Here is a 10,748-nt window from a genome sequence, read left to right on the forward strand (position 1 = left end):
AAAAAAAGTTTTGACATTTTTCTTAAGCTTTCAGAAGAAGTGTGTAATTTCTGTTTCTCTAGCAGCACCAAACACTGATTTGTTTGAGCAACCCAACATATCACAAACTGACTGTATATTTATACAACTTATGAAAACAATTATTTTAGCAGTTTGTTGATGCTAGTTGTGCAGAAACTATAGACTTTACATTTAGGGAATCATGAAAAGCTCAGTAAATCCTACCTTAAGACAAATAGTACATGGGTTTCCCATGAAATCAGATGCACTCCAAATCGAAGTTTGTTAAAGTATCAAAATGATTTAAGAATCATAATTATTAAAAATACATTTAAGTATATATGTTTAACAAAACATGCCACAAAACAAGGTGTGAACTGCAAAATATGCAAAGCAAACTGAGGGAAAAATGCAAAAAGCTGATTACCAATGCATAGTTTATATATAAAATATTGTGCGACCACCTTCACTGTTTGAAAATTACGAATGTTTACTTCTCATGTGAGAGATGCATTGTAAGGTATAATTGTGTGTAAGAATAGCTATTTTCCCTATATATATATATATATATATATATATATATATATATAAAAGAGATACTGATCCTTGTTGAACATTATTTCCTTCATTACTGAGCTTTCCATCTGGTTTCTTCATTATGGATGAAAATGGACTTTAATATTGTAGGTTAGTGTGTTACTGTTATTGAATAATGAATATCTATACTGCGTTTCATCCACACTTTAAGCACTGCATTCAACCATCGCAGGATAGAGTACAAAAAATGTGATAAAATATACTTATTATATACTTTCCCAAGCCAATGACTTCTAACCAGATGGTGACAAGGTAATCTTTTGTGACTATTAGGTTCACATAGATGTATTAATTTAACTATTTTTTTGCTTAATGTCATTACTAATGTAATGCAATTTTGGGATCAATGCATAAAGTAAATAAGTTATAGCTTGATAGGAAAATAATATGCTGAGTAGAAGTAATCATAGCTAAGATAGCTAAGAAAAAGCTAAATGTACCTCAATTTCAAAATGCATTTAAATGTACCTGGTTAATATGGGCAAACCAAAGTTAAGCTTCCACTGACTGACCTTAAAATCTAATTTATTTCATTAACATATCCAAAAAATGTGTTTTTATTAAATAATAATGAAACCGTGTTTTAGAACTAAAAAAACTCCATTTATCTTAACTTTTGCATCATAAAGCCCCTTTTAACTTTAATATAAAGAAACCCAAATAAATAGCTTTTTGCAGGACTATTTAACTCTTAATGTTTATTTATTAATAGTTATTACTATTTAACTTAATACTGTAGCTTTGGGACGGACCTTTAATACTGTTTAAGTAAATTTTGCCCAGTGCACTGCACCAGGCATGGCACTGGAGAACAAATTGTGGAATTCATGATCTGTAGGAATGTTTTTACAATTAAAACCCTTCACATGTGGGCGGCCCCACTGGCCACTCCATCTGGGCCCTCGTTGGACAGTGAGGATGGTGAGCGGGAGCTGCGTGGGCGGAGCTGAGCGGACGGGATGATGGGAGTGGCCTGATGGTGGCTCACCTGTGACATGGTGTCATCAGACTCCCAGCGCTCCAGTTCTTCTCTCACCAGCCTGTCCATGTGCTCTCGGTGCAGCTCTGGATCTCGGCCCATCCTCTCGTCCTGACAGAATCAAATTAGACTTCTTAATGTATGCTACAATATATTGGTCTAATCCACAATTAAACATAAAAATGACTACAGCTGTGTCTCAAAACCTACTGTCTTGAACGCTTTTTTTGGGAATCATAAAGCACAGTCCCAACACAAGTTATCTCCATGTCCTGACAAATAATTTGTCTAAAAGCAAAAATGCAACTCTACAGTAATGTATATTGTAAATATGATTACATTTCTATTGAGTAGTAAAAGAAAAAAAGTGTGACTTATAGTCCGGAAAATACGGTAATTATTTGAGACTTTGACTGGTGTGTATAATATTAAAAAAAATACATAATGCCCACATTTTTGTTAAAGTGAAACTTTTTTTTTTCATTACCTCCATGACTCCATCCAGGATCCGTCCGAGCACATCTCTCCTCTTCATCTTGGCTCTCTCCATGGCCTCTAACTTCACGATAACGGCGTCGATCTTTGACACGATGCTGCCGATGGAGTGCTCCATGCGGTCCACTCGACGCACGAGCCTGATGGGCCACAACCAACACAAGAAACCTTTTATTTACAGCTCAAACATTTAATATATTGTGAAAGCGTAATCCTAGCTAAAAGATATTGAGTGACAGGCGATGTTTACACTTGGAACTCCTCGTATGACACGCCCCCTGAGCTGCTGCCACGGCGACGAGAGCTGTGTCCACTGTCCTCATCATCGTCCTCCTCGGAGTCGTCCTGGCTACGCGAGAAGCTCCGCCCACTCACTGGCCTGGGCAGCGAACTGTGCTCCAGATCCAAGTCCTCCTGGCGAGTGTTCAACAGATACTAAGCATCCTTTTCAGTTTCATTTAGCAATTTGCTTCTTTATTTGACATGATTTAACTGTTCAGAAGGTCATGGGTTCAGTTCCCAAGGATAACAAGAACTGAACATATGTGTACCTTGAATAAAAAAAACAAAAAAAACAATACTAATCATGCGACATCCTGTAGCATTAGTTTTTCACTCACTCTTTCTTTCTCCAAGTCATCTCTCATTTGCTGGTGCTCGTGTTCGGTCAGTTCCTGATCTCCGTCAAGGTCATACTTGGCAAAAATGGCTTCAATCTCAGCATCCGAATGGCCCTTTCTGTGCACAGATGCATATAAAACAGTTGACAGTTATGTCCATCTTGCGAGAGGTTTAACCTGCATCATACAGTGGGGGTAAATGTTTCTCACCCTCTGAGGTCCTGCCGGAGCTCATCGAAGCTGAGTTTGCCTGCAGCCTGGTGTAAACTGTCTGGGATGTCATTGATGGAGGTCTTCTTCAGCTTGAGTTTGACCATAGCCCTGTTGTAGCCCTTCTTGATGAGGTCTGTGATCTCCATCTCTGACCTCTGCTGGGCCATGTCAGCTTTCACCTCAGAGTAAGTGTCATTGATGATGGCCAAGAACATATTCTGAACAAAACAAAAGGCCCAGTAAAACATGAGCATTTGCACATTTAGGATTGATCTCATGTGATTTATGTTTGTGTTTACCAGTAGAATCATGAAGATGAAAAACACAAAGGTGGTGAAGTAAATCGGGCCCAGCACGCTGTCGGCCTCCTCGATTTCTGAGAAGTCAAAATCTCCCAGAATGATCCGGAATTGTGTGAAACTGTGAGCAACAGAAACCACCAACATTAATAATATTCATAAAGTATCACAATATTTTAAAAACAAATTGTCTTAAAGGGACAGTTCACACCAAACTTTTAATTTGGTGATCATTTACAAGCTGTTCTAAACCTCTATGAGTTTCTTTCTTCTGTTGAACACAAAAGATATTTTCAAGAATGTGGGTAATCAAACAGTTGCTGTTCCCCATTGGCCTCCTTTTTTTTTCATATTAAAAGCTTGATGGTGAGTAAACGATGACAGAATTTTCATTTTGGGTGGACTATCCCTTTAAAAGTACTAACTAAATGTATTGATTTATAATTAAATGAATAACTGAAATCAAATATTTTTTCATAAATACAAAATAAATAAAAATAAAAGTGGCCCTTCTGTTCTTTGATCTAACATACATCAAAAAAAAAAAAAAAAATTAACGTAATGCAGGGACTGTAGTTAAATTACATTTTATTAAAAAAAAAAAGAAAAAGAAAGTTTAAATATGTAAAATCATATACCATAAGATCTATAGCATGCATTTCGAATGTATGCATGATGGATTCAATCTCGTATTTAATTTTTCAAAATAGCTAACAACTAATTATCATCATGTTTTTGTGTATTACATATTATTATTTATATAATGCTATATTCTAAGTATATTTTTGGTTATTTAGATGCCTCCACAACTCACATGCAGGCCTGGAAGGTGCTGAAGTCGTTGACTTGTGTACCAAACACTAAATACGCCAGCTGAGCATAGGCCAGGAACACGATGAAAAACATGATGGCGAAGCCCATCAGGTCCTTGGCACAGCGTGACATGGTGGTGGACAGCTGATTCATGGTCTTGTTGAAATTAATGAACTTAAAAAGCTGTGGGAAAAGCAAGATGGCTGTATTTTGATGAAACGACAACAAAACAAAATGTTTTTGTACATGTCAGATATTGAGACGATACTTCACCTTCACCCATGACAGGAAGACAATGACGGCAGCCAGGTTGTTGAAGTGAACCTGAAGGCGAGCAAGCGGCTCAAAGTTGGGGTATGTGCTGTGGTTCTCCAACAGGAAGTGAAGTCTGTGACTGACCGCTGACGTTCTGCAGATGTTCATAATGATGGCTGGAACGCTGAGCTGTGACGATGATGAACAAGATGAACAAAGACCAAGGTGTCCATAGTCAGTAGTGGCTGGAGTAAACCACAGATATCTATCATTATGCACTTTGACCTACTGCGACGATGAGAACATCCAAGCAGTTCCACAGGCTCTTGAAGTAACGCAAACGATGCAGGCGGATCTCTAGAACTTCTTCCACCAGGTAATACAGCACAAAGACGCAGAAGGCCACTTCACACATTCCTACAAAGTAGTCCCAGCTGGACACGTACCGGATGAGACGCACCGTCTGGAACTGCCAGGAGGTCACAGCGCCACCTGTGGCTGGAAACTCCACCAGCAACCTACAGCAAAGCAGAAAGTGACAGATCTTTGAGGAAACATCGTATATGAGGTCCAGAAAAGTAAAGCATGGATGCTAAAGCTATGCTATATTTTATTACATAAAATAATTATTTAAAAAATTTAATAATTTGCTCTTTTGTTTTAAGTAAACTGCATAGTCATGTTGTATTAATTCGTTCTCATAATTTGCTCAGTTGTTCCCTCTTTTCGGTTAAATTGTGGCCTGGATTTAACTAAAATGAGGGAACAAACTCTTAATTCGTGGCACCAAAATCTTTTTGTTTTATAAATCTTTTGAGTTTGTCAATCTTTGGTTGTAATGTTTTACACTTAAATAGTTGTTTAAATGATTTAATATATTTAAATTAAATAAATGCAAGAAAGATTGTTCAAATGGTGGGCAAATTAAACCATCATAAATACTAAACTTTAATCCAAAAAAAGTTTCTTAATACTTTAGAAGTAAAAAGTACAGAAAAGCTGTATGACTGTATTTTAAAAGTAGAAGAAAGTTAAACCAACACTATATTTTCTTATATATAATACCTATTTAAATGTAGATATTTTTGTTAAATTTCATTTAAATAGTTATTTAAACGATGTATATATTAACATTAAACAAATGCAAGCAAGAAAACAATCACAATTCAGTATGTAATTCTTGACTATTAATGAATAATTTTAATTGTACAAATATTTTTTTTCTTTTTTTTAAAGTACAACTTACAACTAGATAGGTTAAATGGAGTCTGTATGTTATAAGGTTTGGGCAGAATTAATTACAAAAAATTAATATTTGGTATTCTTGGTATAATCATTTTTATAGTAACAATCCACAATGAGTATTAAATCTAATGCACTTGTAACACAGCTTCAGTTCATTACCTCACAATACAAAACAGGTTAACGTTGCCATTGTAGACAGAGAAGTCCAGGAACACTGCTCTAGTGCCACGGTCCAACCAGAGGTTGTTTTTTAACTCCTGCAGCTGATTGGCTGACTTCTCTCGAGTGCGTGACAGGTCCTGGTAGTATCCACCACCTCCATAGGTCGACACCTGACCCCAGTAGCTGCTCTCACCCAGCCTGCTCTCCTCTGAGTACCTCCACCTGACAAACAAACAGAATAACAAAACTGTTTAAGACCAAAGATCAGCCAATATTTTATTATTCAAGATATATGTGTATGTGTTCATACGCTGTCCCATTCTTCGGTCCGAATGGTGACTTGTCCTCATTGGCAGGAGAATAGACACTGTAGCAGTCGTAAACCTCATCCCGCAGGTCCTCATGGACAGAACAGGACTCATTGCGTACTTTGAGTTGCCGGAGACGTGGGACGCCCAACAGGAGGTTCTCGTAGTAGATCAGACTCTGGTTTTCTGGCAGGCTCTTGCTGTTGTACCAGAACTCCCAGTACATGCCATCAAGAAAAGGGCCTTCTGTGAACTACAGATAATGGTTTCATTAACATCTGTGATGGAGTTGGAACTAATATGCAGTTTCATACTGTAAAAGAGCATTCAAGTCAGTGGAATAATTACTTTCCAGAAGTCCTCCATGGTTGAAAGGGTCTTGAAGGTCGTCGGTTCTCCGCTTGTCAGTGGTGTATCCAAGAAGAGTTGGGACATGACTTTGGTGTAGTAGTACATGTTGGTGCTCACCATTCCATAGGTTACTAAAACAAATATCAATTATGTGTTTTAAACAGAATAACATGTTGTGTTTCTGTAGAAGGTAGATCATATTGGTATGGAAGCCTGTTTTTCGCCACTGAATAACATTTTTTTATTGCAACTTTTTATCTCACAATTCTGACTTTTTTTCTCAGGATTGCGTGATATAAGCTCACAATTGTGAATTACAAAGTCAGAATTGCGTGACAAACTCACAATTGCGAGTTACAAAGTCAGAATTGCGTGACACACTCACAATTGCGAGTTATAAAGTCAGAATTGCGAGATATGAAGTCACAATTGCGAGATAAAAACTCGCAATTCTGTCTTTTTTTTTTCACAATTCTGACTTTAAATCTCACAATTTTTATATCTCGCAGTTCTGACTTTATTACGCGCAAATGTGAGTTAAAGTCAAATTTTTTGGGGGGTGGGGGGGATACTGATATGTTCTCAGAATTGCGAGTTTATATCTCACCGTTCTGACTTTGTTTCTCAGAATTACAACTTTGTCTCGCAATTGCGAGTTTAAATCATGCAATTCTGACTTTATTTCTCAGAACTGTGAGTTTATATCTTACAATTATGACTTTTTAACTCGCAATTGTGTTTATATCATGCAATTCTGAGAAAAAGTCAGCATTTCGAGTTTGTATCATGTAATTATGAGAAAAAAAGTCAAAATTGTGAGATAAAAAGTCGCAGTTACCTTTTTTATTTTTTATTCAGTGGCGGAAATTGGCTTCCATATATTGGAGAGCAGTTAGATGCTCCTAAAATTTCACTATATAAAATGTTGTGCACTTTTAATATGGATTCATTTATTTGTGTTTCTGTAGCTCAAAATGTAAAGCATGGTACAAGCCAGTGTCATGGGTTCAATTCCCATAAACTGATCAAATGTACTGTATACTGTATATGCAATGAAAGTTGTCTAAAAATCGGAAAAGTTTGAAATGGATAAATGTAAAATAAAATGCATTTGAGCAGACTATAAATTCTCAAAAAACGTAAATTGTTGCTGTGATTGTTAGGAGGATTAAAGTGCCTGTTAATCCAGAAAGAAACACGGCCAGAGCTAGAGCAGACCAGGGAAACTGACAATTTGACCAATATTTTTTTTCCATTATGACATCTGATTCTTTATGCTGAATGGCAACTCATACTGTAACAAAAAAAAAAAAAAGAAATAAAAAACATCCTCATACTTTTTAAGGATCATTACGTTTTTTGCTCTAATTAAACAGATTCTTAATCTGATTAATATTTCTAAGGCCAATTACTCTAACATTTAGGCAAAGGAAATGTAAAAGAATTACAAATATTAATGTAACATGGTATGCATTGACATATTCAAGCATGATATTTAACGTACATATGCAGAGGGTGACCAGAAAGAGGATGTAGGTGATCATTTCTCGTAGGACGGTTTTCAGGTACATCTCTCTGTTGCTGTTGCTCTCACCCAAAAGACGGGTATCCCACAGCACTGAAAAAGATTTTTTTTAAATCCTCCATTACTTCACAAAATCATGTTTACCTAGCTATATAATTATGCACTTTTCACTTACAAATTAAGATGAAGTAATAATAAATACAGACCAACTAACTCTTTAATCCTTATTTCGCAGTAATATTGTGAAATATTATTGGCTTTTAAAAAAATTAATAATTCATTTTAAATAAATTCAAATACATTTTTATGTATTTTTAAATATCACTTATTCCTGTGATGCAAAGATGAATTTTAAACATCATTATTCAATGGTTCAGTATCAAATGATCCTTCAGTAGCTGATTTTCTGCTAAAGAAACACTTCTTAGTGTCACAGCTGAATACATTGTGCTGCTTAATATTTTTGTGAAAACCATGGTACATATTTTTGGGATGCTTCATTTAAGCAAATTATTAATATATATATATATATATATATATATATATATATATATATATATATATATATATATAAGCAACTTTATCTGAAGTGTAACCCATCCTTGCAAGGCTATTACAAGTTCTACTCTATATGTGACCCTGGAGCACAAAACCAGTCATAAGTAGCACGGGTATAATATGCAACAATAGCCAACAATACAGTATGGGTCAAAATGATCGCTTTTTCTTTTATGCCAAAAATCATTAGGATATTAAGAAAGAACATGTTCCATGAAAATATTTTACATTTCCTACCGTAAAAATATCAAAACTTAATTTTTGATTAGTAATATGCATTGCTAAGAATTCATTTTGAGAACTTTAAAAGTGATTTTCTGATTTTGCACCCTCAGATTCCAGATTTTCAAATAGTTATATCTCAGCCAAATATCATCCTATCATAACAAACCATACATCAATGGAAAGCTTATTTATTCAGATGATGATTATTATTTTTTTTAATATATCGTTTTGTTGTTTGTATCTTCAGTGTAGTGAAACATAACCACAGTAATGCTAGCAGAAGTTTGACCTCTCATTTTCTCCAGTATCCTCTTCCCACAGCTGCGGTGTTCTTGTGCTGGTGGAGTTGGATACAGTCCTCTGTTGATCCGCGCACTGATGCTGCTGCTGGAAGCCGTGGACACAGACCTCCTTCCGGGGCTCGCAGGAGGCCAGTCCGCCTCCATCATCCCCTCCTCCGGCTCGAACACTGGGTTATCCCGGCTCCACGCCTGTCTGGAGCTGGAGGTGGGTGGAGAGGGGCTCTCATCGGGCACTCCGAGGCCCACCTCTTCATGATGCATCTTTTCCATCTCGATCCCTTCGTAAGGCGGAGAGGCCTGCGGTGCTTGAGGACGGACGCGACTGGAGCTCATCGTCTCATTTACAGTAACCTAACAGAAACAAACGTCTTCATTTTAGTCGCTCTTTAACACTAAACACTAACAGAAAGTCTCGAACTTGATTTCCGTCAAGTCAGAGTTATTGAACAGCTTTTGTTTCAGCTTTTAAAAACTTGAAATCCACTTTTACGATGAAATCCGAGTGAAAACTTCCCACAACAACAAAAACGCAGTGAAGGTATTCGTGGAAAAAAAGACACTTCGAAATATAAGAATAGTTTATACTTGCATGTTTTTCTCTGGGTGGCTTCAGTCTAGCTTCTGTGAGAGTTTGGAAAAGCAGTTTTCCAGTCCACCCTCTTCAGCCATCTTGTTCCCAGTTGTTTCCAGACTGGAGGAATCCAGTTACACTGACATCAACCTCTGGAAACTAAAACATCAGCCTTCTTTAGTGCGGCTCCTCCCTCTCTGTCCCCCACACTCTCAGTTCTGACACTCACAACATCATTAGAATGCGCTTTTAATACAAACGCAATAAATGAACGATTTAGTAAATAGTTTACGCATCTTTAAATTAATTTGTGAATCGGTTAAAACAGTTTTAAAACAATGGCTATATAATATCATTAGGTCTAAAAGAGTGAGTATACATTTGTTACATTTGTAACTGTTTTAATTTGGACTCTTGCTGCCAGGCAACAAGTTATCTCCCCCTCTCCAGGATTGGATGCGGAAGTCTGAGTGACAGTTCGTTGAACCAATCAAAAGATCAAATCAAAATACTTTAAAATAGATGTAAGTGAGATATGGCTATTGAAAGTAATGGACTATATCTAGAGCCATTTATCTTACCTTTATATCAGTTAATTACCGCTTAAGTTTTAAATATTAGGCTATAAATATATACAAACAAAATGTTTTACTTCAATATGGAGATATTAGTTTGTCATTTATAAGAGTAGGCCTAATACTATTATAAATACTTGAAAATGGTTCTATAAACTATAAATGTTCTTTATACTAAGAAAAACATTTTCTTTTAAGAACAAGAAATTCAGAATGGTTCTTCAGTGGCATCGATGTGAAAACCCCCTTCTGGAACCTTTTGGCTTTTGAGTGTATAAGCTTTTTTCAATAAATCAAATTTTCTGTTATTCATGTAGCCAGATTACAGGTGACTATATATGACAAATCTGTTCATTAAATTTGGTCATTAATATCATGTTTTACTAATTATGCCTTATTATTAGTATTAAATAATTCATTTATTCTAATTAATTACTTTCAGTAATTCAATAAATAGGCCTACTGCTTGTTGTATTCTACATCTGACATACAGGCCTAAAAAAAGCTTGGGTGAGTTTGACATGCACAAAGCATATAATATTTACACAATTCAAAGAGTTATACAAATACATCTCCATTGGTGTGTTATGTAAATGTCTGAACCACTGAATTGTTGGTCCCATTTGCATTCAGTGACAGAGACTGTATGAGACTC

General features: G+C 36.1%; 1 protein-coding gene across 2 annotated transcripts; it reads right to left on the minus strand.

Annotated features, from left to right (window-relative positions):
* Window positions 1–113: 113 nt before the first annotated feature.
* On the minus strand, window positions 114–9,874 carry pkd2 (polycystic kidney disease 2). 2 transcript variants are annotated; one of them, XM_059554622.1, is made up of 15 exons: window positions 9,533–9,874; window positions 8,935–9,298; window positions 7,842–7,955; window positions 6,335–6,468; window positions 5,989–6,239; window positions 5,676–5,900; window positions 4,561–4,789; window positions 4,290–4,460; window positions 4,018–4,199; window positions 3,204–3,324; window positions 2,902–3,122; window positions 2,692–2,809; window positions 2,322–2,482; window positions 2,064–2,211; window positions 114–1,687 (listed from the first exon to the last, which is right to left on the minus strand). In XM_059554622.1, exons 1-15 carry the CDS (start codon window positions 9,536–9,538, stop codon window positions 1,460–1,462), a joined length of 2,673 nt encoding a protein of 890 aa, XP_059410605.1. In that variant the 5' UTR covers window positions 9,539–9,874; the 3' UTR covers window positions 114–1,459. The 2 variants fall into 2 exon arrangements, with proteins under 2 accessions (XP_059410605.1, XP_059410604.1); XM_059554621.1 differs by having other exon boundaries at window positions 2,322–2,485; window positions 9,533–9,871.
* Between the last annotated feature and the right edge of the window lie 874 nt (window positions 9,875–10,748).

This window comes from Carassius carassius, chromosome 7 (assembly GCF_963082965.1).
Source record: "Carassius carassius chromosome 7, fCarCar2.1, whole genome shotgun sequence".
Classification (NCBI taxonomy): Eukaryota; Metazoa; Chordata; class Actinopteri; order Cypriniformes; family Cyprinidae; genus Carassius; species Carassius carassius.

Coding starts and splice junctions, on each gene's coding strand:
- pkd2 (XM_059554621.1), bottom strand. Junction 4,200..4,289: donor TCTTCCTGTCATGGGTGAAG/GTGAAGTATCGT, acceptor CTTTTCCCACAG/CTTTTTAAGTTCATTAATTT. Junction 1,688..2,063: donor TCCTGGATGGAGTCATGGAG/GTAATGAAAAAA, acceptor TGATTCTGTCAG/GACGAGAGGATGGGCCGAGA.